At 37.9% G+C, this 20,801-nt stretch overlaps 2 protein-coding genes across 2 annotated transcripts in view; both read right to left on the reverse strand.

Annotated features, from left to right (window-relative positions):
• Positions 1 to 1,180, reverse strand: part of SMC5 (structural maintenance of chromosomes 5) — a 49,366-nt gene extending 48,186 nt beyond the window's left edge. Inside the window, exon 1 of the mRNA XM_081320573.1 lies at positions 639 to 1,180. Within this exon, the coding sequence (XP_081176699.1) occupies positions 639 to 814 (176 nt within the window). The 5' untranslated portion in view covers positions 815 to 1,180. The remainder of the gene's footprint in view (positions 1 to 638) is intronic.
• A 5,443-nt stretch (positions 1,181 to 6,623) lies between these two features.
• MAMDC2 (MAM domain containing 2) overlaps positions 6,624 to 20,801 on the reverse strand; it is a gene marked incomplete at its 5' end in the record, with an annotated part of 90,474 nt that continues 76,296 nt past the window's right edge. The window contains 6 exons of the mRNA XM_081316201.1: positions 6,624 to 6,741; positions 7,020 to 7,104; positions 8,575 to 8,834; positions 9,780 to 9,932; positions 11,662 to 11,755; positions 18,973 to 19,238. Of these exons, the coding sequence (XP_081172327.1) occupies positions 6,677 to 6,741; positions 7,020 to 7,104; positions 8,575 to 8,834; positions 9,780 to 9,932; positions 11,662 to 11,755; positions 18,973 to 19,238 (923 nt within the window). The 3' untranslated portion in view covers positions 6,624 to 6,676. The remainder of the gene's footprint in view (positions 6,742 to 7,019; positions 7,105 to 8,574; positions 8,835 to 9,779; positions 9,933 to 11,661; positions 11,756 to 18,972; positions 19,239 to 20,801) is intronic.

Genomic DNA, 20,801 nt, shown 5'->3' on the forward strand with positions numbered 1-20,801 from the left:
TTGAAGTCCATGAGTCCTAAAAGAGCCGAGCTTGCCTACCCTTGGTTTAGGGTCTCCTGCCTGAGCAGGGGGTTGGACTAGAAAATCTCTAAAGGTTCCCCCCTTCCAGCTTTATTCTGATTGACTGACTCCCTGGTTCCCCACTTCCTGAGGGAAGATGAGAGTTTTGTACAGATGACCAGTGGGGCATGACTGCAGAGGGGGCAAGGGCAAACCAGAAACCTACATAGACCACTTCTATACACTACGACTCTCTTTGCGACTTCAAGCAATTACTCCCTTTCCGCTTAAACGCAATAGAACATTTAGGATGCTCTTAGGATCTGAGGTAAAGCGTATAATAATGAGCCTGATTTTCCGATGGGGCAACTACTGCTGATAAGAAGTCATTAAGGCCCTTCTTGGATTTAGGGTAAGCAAGAGTGAGGGCGCCCGGGCAAAACACCACATAGGGATACCGAAGAACCCGCGGGGGCCACCGCGAGCCCTCTGGTAGCGGGGAAAAACTTTTCCAAGAAAATAGAAAACCCCGCCTCTCGGCCTTGAAAGAAGCCACGCCCACCGTGCCTCTTTTTTTTTCTCCCCCCGCCGTTATTGGCCAGCCGTACAGCAGCTGCCCGTGTGCCTTTCCCACTCACAGGAAGTTTTCCATGGAGATTCTCACGATAGCGCCCTCGACGAACGGTGTATTTGCGCTTCGTCGATCGTCCGATCGCGGCTGGCTTTCCTTCGAGGTTCGTTTACTGAGGCGATTCTTGCCCCCGCTGCTCCCCGCCTCAGTTTCTTCCGATTTACGCTTACCAGAGGCCGCCATCTTTGCCGCCTCCCGCAACAACTAGCGTGAATTCTAAGGGCTAGGGGCAAAGCGACAGTGCGCGCTCGTTTCCCATTGGTTGCTCTGACTTCTCGTTGGGCTGCCGGCGTATGTCATTGGTTACCACACTCTTCCGTCTCGTGAGTGTTTCCGTTAGAAAAAAAATAGGACACCATTTCCTCATTCTGTCGCATACCGGCCGGGGAGGAAACTCGGAAAATCTCAATGTCTATTGGATGGTGAGGAAAAAAGGGCGGGAACGAGCATTTTCACTGGGCGCGAAAAAGCCGTGGGGCGTTCCTTTGTCAAACCTTGAGTTGTTCTGGTCGCAGTTGTATAAATCAAGCTTTATTCCCTAATAATTTGCAGTGGACATTTTAAGAACATTACGAATTAGGATTAGTAGATTTGGGGTTCAGAAACTTGCTCTCCTGCTACCTAGCGGTCGTCGCAATTTATGCCAGCGAGAATTTGTGGCCCTCTTAGAAAAAGCCTCTCACTGATGAACTAAAAGTAGTCGCTGATGGTTTTTAGGAAAGAAGGTAGGCGCTAGTTGGGAGCAGAAAAAATGAATATCCTGTGCAAAATTAACCAAGAATAATGTCGAGGGCTTCTCTACCGAACTATGTAAGAAAGGCTTTCCTATCTCGTGCCCAGTGTAGGATGGGATTACAAATCTCAATTATCAATGAGTATTACAGAAGCAACTATGGCAGAGGTTGGGGTTGAACACAAGCATCGCATGACATTCATGTGATCCTTACCTATCGAAGGATTTCATTGCTTTTTCATCCTCTTAGAGCTTAGGTTAAGCTAAGGCAACTTGTCTTTTCATGGGAAAGTCTTGTGTACATCTTTTTTCCCCCAGCTTCATGTGCTCCAGATTTGTAGCTATTCTGGCACTGGTTAATTGAGATTATATTCTAAAATATTTAGACCAGAGGTGTCCAACTTTGGCAACTTTTTAAGTCTTGTGGATTTCCAAGTCACAGAATTCCCTAGCCAACATGAGATAAGATCATGTGCAGGAACATAAGAAAGGAGAATCGATCTTTTGATAGGAAAAAAGGGGAGTAAAAAAATGGTAGAAAAAATGGCTTTTTGCTCCCTCTTAATAGATGATGGGGCTTCAGAAAGTACCAAGCTGCAAGAGGAAATAGCTTGACCGCAGAAGTAAATATGAGGGCAATTCAGAAATAAACCTCCGTTTGGTTATCAATGACAGACGCTCGCAGACACAGAACCTCTATTATACACATTAGAAAACTATATTATATTACTTTTTGACATAAGGTAAAGGTTCCCCAGCACATGCATGCTAGTTGTTTCTGACTAGGGGCCGGTGCTCATCTCCGTTTCAAAGTGGAAGAGCCAGCGCTTGTCCGAGAACGTCTCCGTGGTCGTGGCCAGTATGACTAGATGCCAAAGGCACACGGAGTGCTGTTACCTTCCCACCGTAGTGGTCCCTATTTTTCTACTTGCATTTTTACGTGCTTTCAAACTGCTAGGTTGGCAGAAGCTGGGACGAGTAACAGGTGCTCACTCTGTTACGTGGCACTTGGTATTCGACCTGCCAAACTGCCGACCTGATCGACAAGCTCAGCGTCCTAACCCACTGAGCCACCGCGTCCCAAGAGGCATATAAATTGTGGCAAATATTCCAAAAAATAAGTGGTTTTTCTAAGAAATAAAAAGTGGGTCATAGTAGTAAGCAAAGCGCATACTTAAAATATTGTCATGCCTTGCATATATAATGTAATCATAATGCACATGTGATATGTGATATAGTAGGTTTAAGGAGGGTCTCGGGGGAAATGTAAGAGGTGGTCGGAGAGAATGTACCTTATAGTACCTAAGCCAATGGGGAACGAGGGATGTTGTATAAAGAAGGGAATTGTTTGAGTTGAAACTTTGGAGAGAACCAAGCTATGATAGCTTCTCCCCGCTTATTACAATAAACGAAACAAGATCTTCACTGTGTAATGGCTGGTTATTGGTCAGGCAATTTTGCCACTGATTGTGAAAGAAAGCAGACAACAACATATAACACACTCCTTTTTTTTCCTATCAAAAGATAGTTCACTTCCCTTATTTTCCTGCACATGTGCTTATCTCATTCAAGAGTGGAGGTTGCAAGTCAAGATTAAAATAGCCTAGTTTTTCAGGTGCTGTTAACCTTAAATTCTAGTGAGCATAATAATGCCTTGATGAAGTTAGACTTTCAGTCCTGTAAGCATAATAAGAGAGAAAGGAATGAAAAGTATTAGTATGATCCCATCTTCATCATGGAGTTTATTTTGCCCATTTTTGTTTGAGTTAATGATGTTATGTCTACCTGGATTTAAAGGGCTCCAATGAAGATACTAGAAATCTCCAGAGATTAATGTTAAAAGCAAATTATTATTTTTGGCACATACCTTATATACTTTTGTTTATAAATCACCTGATTCTACCCATCAGTGCTTTCCATTATTTCAATACCCACTTTTATTTGTGTACAGCAAGAGAGCACTACAAAGAAAAAGGAATCTAGCTCATAAATTCACTTAATTAAATTTAGAGGCCGTTTGACTACAGATAACTCTAGATGGATTACATAAAAGGAGTAAAAACAAAGATGATGATGAAAGTTTCTCAACATCTGAAAGAGGGAACACAACGCCCAAAGGGAAAAACAGGATAGCCACCCTATCTCCAAACCTAGGACCAAGAGTCAAGTTTTAAATGACTTTGAAAACACCATCATTGTAAGTTGTATAGATGTCTTTTCTAGATGGCAGATGCTATAACAGAAGTCACTTTCTAAGTCCTGATAGATCACAATGATTAATTGAAGAGACCAGGAGCCCATCCACTGCCTGTCTAGGGTCAGACAGAATGGGAATGTTCCAGATCTCTTCATTTAAATGTGTCATAATGGGATCAAAGAAACATGCCTTTTCTGTTATGGTTCCTTAGGATAAATTTTGATTCTGAAACGTCTAGAACAGAGGTCACCAACATTTGTCAGTTGGCGGACTGGAGGAAAAGGGAGGGGGAAGCATTTTACATGCATACGCACAGGGCCGCGAGCATGCATGTACCACAAACGGGGCGGGGCTAGCGCCCACATGATACTAGCCCTACTAGCCCTGTTCTTGCGTGGCGCAGCACCTTGTTTCTGCATCTCGTGCAGCGGTGACCCATTTTTGTGCCCTGTGGCGCAGCATCCTGTTTTTGCACCCCGTGGCTGCGGCACTAGCACAAGTGAGGGGGTGTGCACGCACATACGTGCACACTGGCCAACCTGTCACACAGCCCAGTGGCCAGCAGGCCACGGCCCACTACTGGGCTGTGGCTCACAGGTTGGGGACCCCTGGTCTAGGATGATATATATATATATATATATATATATATATATATATATATATATATATATATATATATATATATATATATATATATATATATATATATATATATATATATATCTCAAAGGAGATATGAGATTTGCATTTTACACCCATATTACAGATGGTACTGATCCAATTATGTCCTATGCTTATTACAGTTATGGATCAACACAAGGTACTGATTCATATATATCTATCCTATGCTATAACTGATGGCAAATAGGCACTGTACACTCACTATTTTGAAAAATAAGAACACAGGATTTTTGCAAGTTCACAAGTGATTAAACTAGAAGATGTTATTTTTGAAATCTCCACTAGGTGTCAGGAGAATATCACAGGCTAGAAAGAAATATATCAACAATTAAACCATTTACTTCCTATTTTTGACAAAATGTGAAATATACTGACAGCGTATAATAAATGATATAAAAATGTATTTAAATGTGTAATGCAATAAAATAAAATTATTAGAAACACTGCAGTGAAAGGTATTAACAAAACTACTATAACTAACAGTATTTTGTGGAAGAAAATAATGGGTAAATGGATATATGATTGGATATAAAAGATCTAGGTTTTGCATCCAGTAATGTTAATTCACTGCTTGGATGCATGGTACAGGCATGCTGTATTATTTTCTATGCATTTTATGCAGATTGCAGATTCCAAAGAATTATGGGAGATTCTAGAAAAATTCTAGAGATGTTGGAAAAGCTAGACGAAATGTTAGATGTTACTGTAGTGTACTTGACATAACACTCATTCAATGGCATAATAAACATAGGTCAGGCAGGCTTACATTCCTAGGAAGATGTTACATAGATAACATACTGATCATTCTTGCAATCATTTGAAAGGCCCCTTCTCCAAATTAGGATCATTCTGAATGATTGTAAGAATTGGGCCCACTTGCAGAATTATATGAGGTGGTCTTCTTGGAAGGCCACACTTTGTATCAGCTGGGCATGCCTGTCAGAAAAACAACACAAAGGTAAGGACCCACACGTAGTGGGTGGGGAAGGGCTCAGGCAACCCAGCATGGAATGGGGGAGAAGTCCTAGACCTCCCAGCCTGCAACAGGTTTCCACACACCGCTGGGCACCAAGCTCCGCAAGCCTCTCACATCGCAAGGGATTCCATGTCCCATCAGATTACTTAATGACCGCGACTAGGAAAGCCAGTATTGTGATCATTGAGCAAAGCGATTATGTGGGTGTTTTAACTATTTCTTTTCTTAATTCCAGTCCCAATTGTGGCTGTAAATTAAGAATTACTTTAGTCTGGATTTCATATGAATTGCAACAGAAAGCCAGGTATATAATATTAGCAGCACTGTTTGCTAAAGCAATTGGCAATTTGTTATATTACAGACCATATTTTATTTCAAATACATTTAATAGCTAATTAAAGCAGTCTGGTCTGGCAGTTTCCGTTGTAGGATGATTGTGGGGGGGAAATTGATTTTATTCAAAAAAAATAGTACATTTCTGGCCACAGGTGGAGTTAAAGTGAATTAAAACACATTTTATTCGATCAATTAAAATTAAGGCATTTGTACACACATATACATATATGAAATGCATGTCCCCCTATAATCTCATATTCAACATTCAAATGGGTATCATTTGTTTCATACAGGAATATTTTGTGGTTAAAAGTCATTCTTGACAAGTCTATCAAACCATTAATACATTAAAAAATAAAACTGCATTTCAAACAAGTTTCCTCATATGTATGTTGTTCAATATTGGTGCACTGCATTATATTTTATAGAACACTTACATAGATTTGTCAGCTGCAGCCCGGATAAATGGATTCATTATAATAATTATTAGCAAAGAACAGCACAATAATTAAAATACTATATTGGTGAGACCCTTATATTGCAAATCTATGCCCATCATCTGGGAGTCACTGTCATTGAGCTCAATACCATGAATTTCTGAGTGGACATGCTATCTGGCCAACGAAAAAGGTTCCAACAGATATTAGTCTTCCTAAACAATAATAAAAACATTTGCAAACAACATATAAAATGTTAATAGCGTTTATATATTTCTTTGTTATTTCACAATTTTTAACTAAATCCATTATTTGCCAATAAGGCATTCATTGAATGCAGATTTTGTTAACACAATGACAGATTGTGTCCATTTTATTTTATATATTTGTATGGCTGAAAATTCTTAAAAAATCTATATTGATTATTGAAAATTTGGTGCAAATTCAATAGTTCCTTATAATAACTGATGTCACATGCAAAAGAAAATGCATAAAACAAAGTGAGAGAAACCCTGAGTCAATAATTTCATAAACAAGGCACTAAATCTTTCCTTGGCTTTTCCTGTGCCTTTGTGTCTTTTACAAAATAATCCAGTAGTTATCTTTAAATTGGATAATATGGACAAGTTTGTGCAGTTTCTACTGTAGAGAAGGCACCTGGTATTCCATCAACATACTGCAGAGTTCAGTACTCTATTTCATTGAAATCAGCAGAATATCCTGATGACTGTAGTATACTTTCTTCCATTTCTAAGAGGACAGAAAGAATATTGAAAACATCTGCATAATACTTTACAGATAAAAATCATTTTGAGGTGCTAAGATGCAGGGAGAAATAGTCTGAAGCCTAGCTACGCTTTCTTTCATGAGTATTAAAGTAGAAATAATGAAAGAACTTTAGCTCAAGAATGATTTTGTGGGACTTCTGATAAATGTGACAATAGTATCTTTGTAAATCTAGAAAGAAACTCTTGCTATGAGCAATTGTGAATCAAATACTAGGGCAAATTCAATCAAATTAAGTTTACCTTTACAAGGTCCTCTCTGAAATGAAATGTCATCTATAGCAATGTCACTTCTTATTGATATTCCACGAATTGCTTCAAATATAATCTGCATTTTTTTAAAAAAGCACAATTTATAAATACAGTTTGATTTTATAGAAATGTATAAAGTACTGTACATACAAGGTAGTAATTTCCATATAAGTGCGTAATTTTTTTCTGTCTCTCAAAAAATAGTAAATTATCATGGCTTAGATATAATTAACTGAAATAGAAGAAAGCTCTGTTAAATGAGTATCTCTCCTACTCTCTCCATGCTGGTTCTGGAAAGTTTGGCGATCCTTAGGAATAGTAACATGGGATGGGAAATAAAAATATGGAGTTGTACAAAATGTGCTGTTTTAAAATATTAAATTTGCTCCATTAATCTTTGTGTTATTTGGGTTTGTTTCCTCCTCTCTCAAGATCTCCTGAGAAGTCTTATTTTTCATAAAGTTTGATCAATCTTCCAGACAAACTTTGAGGCCAAGAAAATCCTACCAATAAGTTTCCTTCCAGATGTATTCAGTTGTCCCTTTCCAGGAATTATTTATACATCCTTCTTCTGAATGAGTAGGCTTTTTTAAAACAAATGTAACGTTTCTTCTCATATATTTTCATTTTTTTTATTTAGAGGAAAAAGGGAAAGTTGTTCTTTATTCTCCTGGCAGGCCAGGTGATAGCAGAGGCAAGGATTTTGGGGCAGAAGCGCCATCTTACACACCAAAGCAATGGCCTTCCACATTATTTGTATTCTCTGCCTTGTTCAGCAAGGAGTAACTTCACTGGAAGAGCCTCTACCTGTGCCTTCATTATTTGGATGTAAAAGCTCCACCAGCCTTACCTTTACTTGGAGGCCTGAAGGCCACTACTCCAGATTCAGAGGAAACCTGTACATATATTTTTTAGAAGAATTTCCTTTTAGAAGCAAGAATTTTGGTTGCATCAAAATGTATTCTTCCCCCAACAGAATAACTTTCCCTCTTTGTGTCCTTCTTAAAATCTATTCTGGGGAATTGAAAGATGGTTCATGAGCACAGATCTGTACACCCTTTGGACTGAACCACATTCTCACAAATGTATAACAGTTGCTTTCATATTTATATTCCTGCACCTCTTCCTTCATACTATTACCGTATATGTAACTGAAATCCAAACTGTACAACATTAGATCTATACATTTAAATTATCTAAAACTGGATAGAGAGACATAGTACTATGAGCAAATAGTCAATTGAAATTGATTTTTCCGTTAGGAAAAAATACATGAGAATTTCTGTGCATCACATCTGATACTACTATGATCTTTAATGACGGGCTTATTTTGGTTGCTTATACAATCAATTTAGACTCACAATTCAAGACTATCCAGTGCTATTTTAAATTGGCATGCTTTGGTCACATGTTTTCCTTACAGGTCTTGGGTAATTTTTGCCTGCTACTGGCATTTAACGAACTTGTCAACTAGAAATTTATCACTCCAAATTTTCTGGGCCATAACTTAAACGTACCCATTTCTATAAAGGGATTGTTAACTTACCTGGTGAGATTTATCACATGTATATTCTATTAGGCCCCTTAACCATGAGATGCTTTGTTCACCACGTCTTTTCCAAATGAGGATCTCCTTTTTAGAACCATGCATTTTCAAGTAAACATTTAACAGTCCTGTCCCATGTCCATACATATGATAAAAAAATATAAGGCACTGATGTCCAAATGTCTTTTGTAATAACCTTGAAATAAGTTGTGCCTTCTGTCCATAGATCATATTAGAAGCTTCAATATACATGTAATATCCTTCAAAAAGAAAATATATGAAAGTATATTTTAAGAGATTTTATAATTCTTATAGATTCAGATATCTGAATAAGGAATAAGTCTCCTTTCCATCACTTTTGAGGTTTTTTTTTACACATACACGTATTTCCAACATTTATTATTATATGATTTGTCTACTGTGTTTCCCTGAAAATAAGACCCAGTCTTATTTTATTTTATTTTATTGCCTCCAAAAGAGGCACCAGGTCTTATTTTGGGGGAGTGTCTTTTCCACGGTTTCACCCACCGCAGCAGCACTGAAAGCTCCACCCACCCAGCCCACTTCTTCTGTGGTGGAAGGAAATGCCTCTGCAGCTAGGAATGGAGCTCCAGATTGAATCTGTAGCTCAGTTCTTGGCTGCAGAGGCCTTTCCGGAAGGCCTCTGATGGCAAAAATGAAGGCTGGGGGGCGCCACAGAAGAAGTGGGCCAGTGAGGCGAGGCAGGTGTTGATTCATGGGAGGCCTGGCTGCATCGATAAGCAGGTATGGGGTGCATGGGCCAGCTCCACCCACCACCCCAGCTTGATTTTTAGGCCCAGCTGCCAAAATCAAGCTGGGACTTATTTTCAGGGTAGGTCTTACTTTTGGGGGAACACGATATCTTGGCAGTTATTGCTCTTTTCCAATATGAATTCACTTCTCTGAAATCTTACCCAAAATTATCGGAGAAGTCTGGTAAAAGTACTATAACAATTGTCTTATTTATTGAAGAATATTTAGAATAAGATTTTGTTATTAGAATAAAAATTAAAAGATGAAGGAATAGTTTTGTCATGGAAATCCTAATCTGTATGTTTAATAAAAAAGAATAAGCATCAAATGTCTCATTTAGATTACAAATCTATCTTGGAATAAAAATTATTCATATTTGATATTTCATTATATTATTTAGGTCACTTATCACCTTTTAAACTATAACTTACCTACCCCAGTAGTGTGGTCTCCTCTTGGACCAGTGTAAGAAGTAGGCGTTGGACTTCTCCTCCTTTGCCAACCATGCCGATTTCTTGGTTGCAGAGTAAATGAGCATTCATTTTTTTCAAAAGTACATTCTCCGGGAAAATCGGGTAGTATATCTACCAAACACATACAGTAAAATGCAGTTATGTTTAAGTATATTTAAATATATCTAATTGACCTGTTTAAACTCCTGGTATGGATAAGGCTATCAGTTTTATTCAACTATACTTATAAAAACTGCTTTTCTATCTGAATTTGTTGATTTGATGACACTCTACTCATTTTTTAAAAAAAAAAAATACATTTTCTGCTTTCTCAAAATTCCAGGCAGATATTACTTTTCTAAATAAATATTTTTCATTCTAACATAGACATATAATATTTACTTAATGCATGTTTTACAATTTGGCTTGATATTGCTAAAATATTACTAACAGAAAATCATGCAACTATTAATGGTTTAGTTAATTCAAATTTCACTGCAATCTCTTGAGTTTACTCATGATTATTCATTTATGTCTTGTCACAGTCAAGACCTTTGCAATTTACAAAGTATATAGAGAATAAAGAATTCATAGTAAGCCTAATTTAAAATGGCTTAAATTGGTTAAATCACATTATAATGGAACAAAAACATGAATTATCATACTGAGTCAATATATGCATGAACAACTAATTCTACATTATACAACTGAGTGTTTGGCATTTTGCTAAAGCTAATCAGAGATAGCGCTAGCCTGATTTTAGGGGACTACCACTACTATAAGGAGCATCTTTCTGAAGCCCCTGTTACTTTCAGAAATGTAGAACATTTAACTGTCTCGTTCAGAACAATTCCTACAGTAGGTTGGGTTCTTATATATAGAGAGACAGACAGACATTGACATAATGGAAGGTACCCATTTCCCTTATATCTAAATCCCAATTTAAATACAAATCTGCAAAAAAAATTTCTATGAGCAAGTAGGAGTGTTTTGAAATTTGATAGAAGAAATTCCGTTTCTTTGCAAGAATTTCTTTGGTGTGCTGAACACTGTCTGTACTCTTATTAGTTCCACTGCATGTGTCTCTACTCAAGCACTAAAACAGAAATAAATTGTGAATTTGCATCCACACCATTAAAATGGAGAAAAGCATAGTTTTAAAACTTTTTTTATTTTTTATTTTTTTATTTTAATCCCATTTATATCCCGCCCTTCTCTGAAGACTCAGGGCGGCTTACAATTTAAGCACAAACCAATGTGCTTAGCAATAGCCTTCATTCTATGTATATGCCTGCTTATTAGGGCTTTCAGGGGGCCCCAAGCAGCATTATTACAAAGTCAGCTTATTGCCCCCAACAGCATTATTACAAAGTCAGCTTATTGCCCCCAACAATCTGGGTCCTCATTTTACCTACCTCAGAAGGATGGAAGGCTGAGTCAACCTTGAGCCTGGTGGGATGCGAACCTGCACTAATTGCAGGCAGCTGGTGTTACTTAAGGAGGCATTAGCCCACTGCTCCACCAAGGCTCTAACTTAAAACTATATCTCCATCCAATATGGAATGGTGTATGATAACCTGAAGCAAAAATATATATTAGGGGAAAGTTTATACAGAACAGATCACTATCATAAAGTACACATCAATTGCAATAAATTGATGTGTACACCATGAAAATGGAGAAAAGCATAGTTTTTAAACTTAAAACTATATCTCCATCCAATATGGAATGGTGTATGATATCCTGAAGCAAAAATATATATTAGGGGAAAGTTTATACAGAACAGATCACTAATATCATAAAGAACACATCAATTGCAATAAATATACATACTACGGATTTGAAATGTAATTAATTTTACCAGCACTATGACAGCTTCCCAAATTCAGTGATATATCATCTAGTGCCACTAGTCCACAATCCCAAAAGTTTCTACACCAGCTCAGAAACACCACCTGAAATTTGGATAAAAATACAGTCAATCTTAATTTTTCCAAGCCCTGCCCCCCCAGAATGCTCTTCTAATCCTTTGAATTAAAATAGAATATACTCAATTTGACAAGATACGTACTTTGAACACTAGATTTTGTTATGAACTGAGATAAAGAAAACTTTGGTTATTTTAAAATTTGGAAGTATAAATATTAAAAGTTAAATTTGAATATTGATTTCTTTATAAAGGTTGAATGTAAAGCTAATTAAGATATACATAAGCTAAACATATATTGATAAATGTATTAAATGTAATAAATGTAATAAACATGTTTTTACCTTAGCTGATATAATAAAAAAACTGTACTAGCTTAAATATGAGATAATAGATATTAAGAGAAAAAGAGAGGAAGTATTTGATGCTGAAACCAAAGAAAATTTGGTTACTAAATTTAAGATGTTTGGAAATTAATAGAAAATAAGAATGTTATATTATTAATTAGCTGATGTAAGATGGTGAGAAATAGAATATAGTCAAATGGATAAGATGCGTATTCTGAATATTAGACTGATGTATTGTGATAATGGGAACTTTGGTTACTTAAAACTTGGAAACTAGAAATATTAAATGTTAAGTTAAATATTAATGGGAAATTAAAAACTGGGGAAAACTAATCAGGACATTGATTGCCTGTAAAGACTGAATGTTAAAATAATAAGGATATGTATAAGCTAAAAATTATTGATAAATGTAAGAATGTCATTTTTATTTAATTGATTTAATAAGAATTGTATTAGTTTAAACAGGAGACAATAAATACAAAGGGGGGAAAAAGAGAGGAAAAATTTAAGGTAGCAGCTTAAGACTTGTACTAAAAAAATACTTGTATGTCATTGTATTATCGATTAATTCAGCCACCACGCTGGTTTTCAAATACTTAAATGTAAAATTAGAAAATCAATAAAACATTTTTTTTAAAAAAAATAGAAACACAAGTTAAGATAGGCAAGAAAATGGTAAGTGAGCACCTGTCCACCCTAGATGAGTTCAAATCACCAGGACCAGATAAACGACACTGCAAGGTTCTGAAGGAACTGGCAGATATGATCTCAGAACCATTGAACTATATTTTTCAAAGATCCTGGAGCACTGGGGAACTAACCAGTGGACTGGAATCATCACACGGTCAGCCAGATGTTCAGACTGGATTTGGCATTTTTGTCTACCTATCGAGTCCTTACCAAGGACCTGGGATAGGCAGATGTGGATGTTTGATGGTATTACAGATATTGTCACAGGATGGAAGCAGTTCCTAGTAAGGCCGCCTTTTGCAATTGACTAATGGCGAATTTGTCAATGCCAATGGTGTTCAAGTGATGCTCCAGTTGTTTTGGGATTGCATCCAAGGCGCCTATTACTATTGATACTACCCTTGCTGCCTTTGCCACAGTCTTTCTATTTCTATTTGTAGGTCATTGTATTTTGTTATCTTTTCCAGTTCTTTCTTGTCTATTCTGCTGTCTCCAGGCACTGCCATGTCCACGATCCAGACTTTTTTGTCTTTCTTATCGACAATTGTTAAGTCCGGGGTGTTATGTTGCAGGTGCTTGTCTGCTTGAATTCTGAAGTCTAAGAGCAGTTTAACTTTATCATTTTCTATCACTTTCTCTATTTTATGATCCCACCAGTTCTTGCTTACAGGCAAATGATATTTCTTGCAGATCTTCCAATGCTCCATTGTTGCTACTTTGTCATTCCGTTGTTTGTAGTCAGCTTACCAGGTGGTCCACTGTTTCTTCAGCTTCTTTGCATGTTGTTGTTGTTAGCTGCGAAGTTGCGACCCCATGGATAACGTTCCTCCAGGCCTTCCTGTCCTCTACCATCTTCTGGAGTCCATTTAAGCTCATGCCTACTGCTTCAGTGACTCCATCCAGCCATCTCATTCTCTGTCGTCCCCTTCTTCTATTGCCCTCAATCTTTCCCAGCATTAGGCTCTTCTCCAGTGAGTCCTTCCTTCTCATTAGGTGGCCAAAGTATTTGAGTTTCAACTTCAGGATCTGGCCTTCTAAAGATCAGTCAGGGTTGATCTCCTCTAGGACTGACCGGTTTGATCGCCTTGCAGTCCAAGGGACTCACAGGAGTCTTCTCCAGCACCATAGTTCAAAGGCCTCAATTCTTTGGCGCTCAGTCTTTCTTATGGTCCAACTCTCCCTGCCATACATTGCAACTGGGAAGACCATAGCCTTGACTATACGCACTTTTGTTGACAGGGTGATGTCTTTGCTTTTCAGTGTGCTGTCTAGATTTGCCATGGCTTTCCTCCCCAGGAGCAAGCGTCTTTTAATTTCTTGGCTACAATCCCCATCTGCAGTGATCTTGGAGCCCAGGAAAATAAAATCTGTCACTACCTCCATTTCTTCCCCATCTATTTGCCAGGAATTGAGAGAGCCGTATGCCATGATCTTGGTTTTCTTAATGTTAAGTTTCAACCCAACTTTTGCACTCTCCTTCTTCACCCGCAACAAGAGGCTCTTTAATTCTTCTTCACTTTCTGCCATAGAGTGGTATCATCTGCATATCTTAGGTTGTTGATATTTCTCCCAGCAATCTTAATTCCAGCTTTTGATTCATCTAGCCCTGCCTTTCTCATGATGTGCTCTGCATATAAGTTAAATAGGCAGGACGACAGTATACAGCCTTGCCGGACTCCTTTCCTAATATTGAACAAATCAGTGGTTCCGTGTCCAGTTCTCACTGTTGCTTCTTGACCCGCATACAGGTTTCTCAAGAGACAAATAAGATGGTCTGGTACTCCCATCTCTTTAATAACTTGCCACAGTTTGTTGTGATCCACACAATCAAAGGCTTTAGCATAGTCAAAGAAGCAGAAGTAGATGTTTTTCTGGAACTCCCTAGCTTTCTCCATGATCCAGTGTATATTGGCAATTTGATCTCTGGTTCCTCTGCCTCTTCGAAATCCTGCCTGTACTTCTGGTAGTTCTCAATCCACACGCTACTGGAGTCTAGCTTGTAGGATTTTAAGCATAACTTTACTAGCATGTGAAATGAGTGCAATGGTGCGATAGTTTGAACATTCTTTGGCACTGCCTTTCTTTGGAATTGAAATGTAAACTGATCTTTTCCAATCCTGTGGCCACTGTTGAGTTTTCCAAATTTACTGGCAAATTGAGTGTAGCACTTTTACTGCATCGTCTTTTAAGATTTTGAATAGCTCAGCTGGAATACTGTCACCTCCACTAGCTTTGTTGTTGCTCAGCTTTTCTAAGGCCCACTTCACTTCACATTCTAGGATGTCTGGCTCAAGGTCAGTGACCACCTCATTGTGGTTATCAGGGACATTAAGCTTGTTCTTGTATAGTTCTTCTGTGTAATTTTGCCATCTCTTCTTAATCTCTTCTGCCTCTGTTAGGTCCCTGCCATTTTGGTCCTTTATCATGCCCATTTTTGCATGAAACATTCCCTTCATCTCTCCAATTTTCTTGAAAAGATCTATGGTCCTCCCTATTCTATTGTTTTCTTCTATTTCTTTGCGCTGTTCATTTAAGAAGGCATTCTTATCTCTTCTAGCTATTCTCTGGAATTCTGCATTCAATTGGGTGTATCTTTCTTTTTCTCCCTTGCCTTTCACTTCCCTCCTGTCCTCAGCTATTTGCAAAGCTTCCTCAGACAGCCATTTTGCTTCCTTGCATTTCTTTTTCTTTGGGATGGTTTTGGTTGCTAACTCTTGTACAATGTTGCGAACCTCTGTCCATAGTTCTTCAGGCACTCTGTCTATCAGATCTAATTCCTTAAATCTATTTGTCACCTCTACTGTATATTCAACAGGGATATGATTTAATTCATACCTGAGTGGCCTAGCGCTTTCCCCTACTTTCTTCAGTTTAAGCCTAAACTTTGCAATGAGAAGCTCATGGTCTGAGCCACAGTCAGCTCCTGGTCTTGTTTTTACTGACTGTATAGAGCTTCTCCATCTTTGGCTGCAAAGCACATAGTCAATCTGATTTCTGTGTTGACCGTCTAGTGATGTCCATGTGTAGAGCCGTCTCTTGGGTTGTTGGAAAAGAGTGTTTGCTATGACCATCGTATTCTCTTGACAAAATTCTATCAGCCTGTGCCCTGCTTCATTTTGTACTCCAAGGCCAAACTTGCCTGTTATTCCGGTTATCTTTTGGCTTCCTATTTAGCATTCCAATCCCCCATGATGATAAGGACATCATTTTTTGGCGTTAGTTCTATAAGGTGCTGTAGGGCTTCATAGAACCGGTCAATTTCATCCTCTTCAGCACTGGTGGTTGCGGCATAGAATTGGACTACTGTGATATTGAATGGTTTGCCTTGGATTCGAACTGAGATCATTTTGTCATTTTGGGGATTGTATCCCAGTATTGCTTTTCCTACTCTTTTATTGACTATGAAGGCTACTCCATTTCTTCTGAGGGATTCTTGCCCACAGTAGTATACCTGATGGTCATCTGAATTAAATTCACCCATTCCTGTCCATTTTAGTTCGCTGATTCCTAAGATGTTGATGTTCAGTTTTGTCATCTCTTGTTTGACCACGTCCAGCTTGCCTTGGTTCATGGATCTTATATTCCAGGTTCCTATGGAGAAAAAATCTTTAAGCATTGGACTTTCCTTTCACCACCAGACACATCCACAGCTGAGCGTCCTTTCGGCTTTGGCCCAGTCGCTTCATTCTTTCTGGCGCTACTAGTACTAGCCTTCTGCTCTTCCCCAGTAGCATATTGGACGCCTTCTGACCTGAGGGGCTCATCTTCCAGCGTCATATCATTTTGCCTTTTGGTACTGTCCATAGGGTTTTCATGGCGAAGATACTGGAGTGGGTTGCCATTTCCTCCTCCAGTGGATCACGTTTTGTCAGAACTCTCTGCTATGACCTGTCTGTCTTGGGTGGCCCTGCAGGGCATAGCTCATAGCTTCATTGAATTATGCAAGCCCCTTCGCCATGACAAGGCAGTAATCCATGAAGGGGTTTCTTTGCATAGGCGGCACTTACTGTCTGTTGCTGTCTTCTCAATTGTGACTTTGTATGCATTTGTCCTTAATGCTTGGTCTTGTGCAGCCAGAATTAGTCCCTCGGTCTCTTTCTTCAACTTTCCTGCCCTTAGCCATTGCCAGGTCTTGTTATTATCTGCTTTCCCAGCTATTTTTTTAATGTACTGGCCATGTAGAGCTTTGTCTTCGCATGCCTCCATTCTGTTCTTCATTTGATCTTTCTTGTAGGCCAGTTTGGTCTCTCCAGTAGTCAGTAAGCCTTCCTGATATACTAATTTCAGTGCACCTTCATTGTTGTCCTTCAGATATTCTTCCAAAGCTATTTTTTCTTCTTCAACCATCTGATGTACTTGCAGCATTCCACGTCCACCTATTTGCCTTGGTAGATAGAGTCTGTCAATGTCACTGCATGGATGAAGGGCATGATTCATTGTCATTATTTTTCTGGTCATCCTATCCATTGCTTTTAGTTCTGCTTGAGTCCAGTCCAGTATTCCAGCTGTGTATCTAATGACTGAAATTGCCCAGGTGTTGATTGCCTTCACAGTATTTCCTCCATTGAGTTTGGACTTTAAGATCTTCTTCACTCTCTAATCTTTAAGATCTTCTTCACCTCTAATCTTTTTCAGATGATGTTTTTCCATACAGCTTCAGATCATCCATGTAAAGGAGGTGGGATAGTCTGGCATATGTTTTTCATGTTTGATAGCCATGATCTGAGTTATTCAGTATTGTTGACAGAGGAAACAGTGCAATAACAAATAGTGGTGATAATGAAGCTCCTTGAAATATTCCTCTCTTAATATTAACATCTCCCAGTCTTTCACCATTGACCTGCAACTGTGTCTTTCATTGTGCCATTGATCTTTGCAGAAATTTTCTGAAGTTTCTACTGACTCCTATTATTTCTAGGCCAGTTTCTTCTATATAAAATATTGTAGTACCAGTAATTGGTTTAGAGAGCTAATTTCAAATAGATACTCCAAAATGTCTCATCCCTGGAAACCGAGTCTTTCATTATTCTGCTTTACAGTTTTTCCAGTTGAAATGACAAAGACTGAAATAAAATATTTTTAAATATTCACTATTTCTTATTTGAGGAAAAATGCAGAGTAAAATACATTATCAAAAAGAGTTTCTGATCGCTGAAATTTTTTAATTGGAAAAGCTGTAAAAGCAATGGAAAGATCTGATTCTCTTGTGCTATGTGACATTCAAGGATGGCCAAGATTCAACTTGGCAGCTGAGGGTATTTACTGTTTCTATAGACACTTGGAAAGGAAAAAAAATCAAAGTTACATAAAATCAGCTACAGGGAAGATGAAGTAAATGCTGGTTGTGATCTACCAGTATTTATGCTATATTTTGGACTGAAATAAAGATTCTAAACTTAGCATCTTTTGATCCACAATATTTATTCCCAGATAAAATGAGCAAATATTACATTGGCAGCCATGAAAGTAGCCATTCATTTTTACTGTTTATGCACACAAAGCACATTATTAATACATTTCTCACAATTGGCATTAATATTTTAAATTTGCTTTCCATTTGGGTCATAATTATTAAAACAAGATGAATACGCCTCACTCTGGTACAGTTTAAAAATTTCATACTAATATCTTCAGTATGAATGGCATACTTCCATATGAACTGAACGTCCGGTGAAGTACCTTCAGATTTTCCATTTACAATGCACGGTCCCAAATTACATACAATCTTGTTAGTCAACAAAAAATGTTTAATGCCTGGCGTGAATAGGTAGGCAATGCATGTCACAGAAAATAATCATAATGTGACTTTAGTATTGCATACTATTCAGTGGCTGGGTGTGGCATTTCCACTGATATTTTTATCATAAGAATTATTAGTATGGTTCAAGCTCTAATTTAACTAAATCAATCTAAAGAAATAATGCTAGAAGTCTTCTGTCCACAACAGATAACACAATAAAAATTAAAAGTTACCGTACATTTTTATTTGATTAATTGCTTCTTTTCGTGTACAACCTCCTGCCACACAAACCATATAATATAATGGCCCTTCTATCTGTGGTCACATTCCCAGCTGCCAGGATAATTTTACTGGAAAAAACAGAAGATGAACAAATCCTTTTGCCCTTTTTTCACAGAGGAGTCATTATGACTCATTTAGGAGAAACTGAAAATAACAGTATCCAAGACAGAAAACATTGGTTGTTACCTTGCAAGGCATGGGCTTTCTGAAGGTGATTTCAGCTTGAGTCCAGACTCTTCTGGGAGTTTCTGAGACAGACCAGATTTTTTCCTGAACAATATGGTTTTCTTCAAAGATATAAACAGCCAGGGAATCTCTCATTTTGAAAAAGCCAAACAAAGCATAATAAAATCTCAGACAATATTGTAAGTTTTCTGGCAGAGTGGGACTATATAAGCGGCCAATATATCCAGGTTGCGAAGTAAACTTTGTATTTGCCAGCAAATAGAAACCTGTAATGCAACGTAATGTTTAAATCATTTCAAGCAATTTACTCCTGGGATATTTCTAGATATTGTAGTGGACTTCCACCGCTATGTCTGCAAGCTAGGACTGCTATATAAGATCATGTCTCTAAAGAGCTATTTCATATAAAAATATCTTAAATAATCTTTCCATGCTTGGATATTTTTAGTTGCCATTTTCCAGTTGTTATATAGATTAATACATGTTATCTTTACAGTAAAAAATCATTTTAACCGAACGTTTAAGATTAATTTTGTTCCAAAGCTATATTGCCATAACTATAGGAATGATAATTAGGTAATTAGGTTACATATACAGATTGTCCTCAACTTATGACTAGAATTGAGCCCAACATTTTTGTTGCTAAGCAAAGCAGTTGGTAAATGAGTTTTGACCCATTCTACGACCTTTTGCCACAATTAAGCAAATCACTGCAGATATTAAGCAGTAATTACGCGAATCTGGTTTCCCCCATTGACTTTGCTTGTCAGAAGCTGGCTGGAAAGGTTATGAATAGTGATCACACGTCTGGAGACAGTGCTGCTTTCATAAATACATGATAGTTGCCAAGCACCTGAATTTTGACCATGTGTCCATGGAATGATGGTTCAGCTGTTAAGGATGCTGAGCTTGCCAACTGGGGAGCTGACAGCCCAGATTCAAGACCCAAACTCCGCTAATGGGGTGAGCTCCCAGCTCTTGCCCACTAACAGTTCAAAAGCATCCAAATGCAAGTAGCTAAGTAGCTACCACTTCAGTGGGAAGGTAACAGCGTTCCATGCGCCTTTGGCGTATAGCCATGCTGGCCACATGACCACAGAAATTGTCTTCAGACAACACTGGCTCCCTCGGCCAAGAAATGGAGATGAGCACCATGCCCCAGAGTCAGACTGACAGGGAAACGTAATGGTCATAAGTGTGAAAACCATCATAAATCATTTTTTCCAGTGGTGTTATAACTATGAACAGTCACTGAATGACTGTAAGTCAAGGACTGCCTATAATTTAATTTTTCTTCCTGAATTTTTCAATGGGCAAATAATTAAAAAAAAACAAAAAACCCTTGTCTGAAATTCATTGTTAAATCTTCAGACATACACAGCACTTTTGCACAAAACTAGACATCAATATACGTATATGGGTCTGGTTGAACTTGTTTCATGTAATGTTGCTATGTCATTTATCATATTAATGATTAGTGCCTTAAATCAAAATTGTTCTTTTAATAGAAAAGCTATTTTGGAGGTAAACCAGAACCTCAGACTTTGAAGTTTAGCCAGTATCTCTTCCCTCAGTGAACTTATATAGCAGGCTTAAATCATTTTTTCCCCCCCTCTCTTTTTGTCAGCATCTGATCACTGCTCGTAGGAAGGGGAAGCCTCATGTGTGAAAATTCTAACTGAGATATTGCTTTTGAAATTTCTGAAATAATACTTTATCTAAATTTATGTGAAGCTGGTACTAGGTGATCCAGATTTCTTAATGTTTGAACAGTTATATTTATTACTGCAGCTCTTTGTATGACCTGGAATTATGTAGATATTCTTATA

Source organism: Vipera berus (genome assembly GCF_964194415.1).
Source record: "Vipera berus genome assembly, chromosome: 2".
Taxonomy (NCBI): domain Eukaryota; kingdom Metazoa; phylum Chordata; class Lepidosauria; order Squamata; family Viperidae; genus Vipera; species Vipera berus.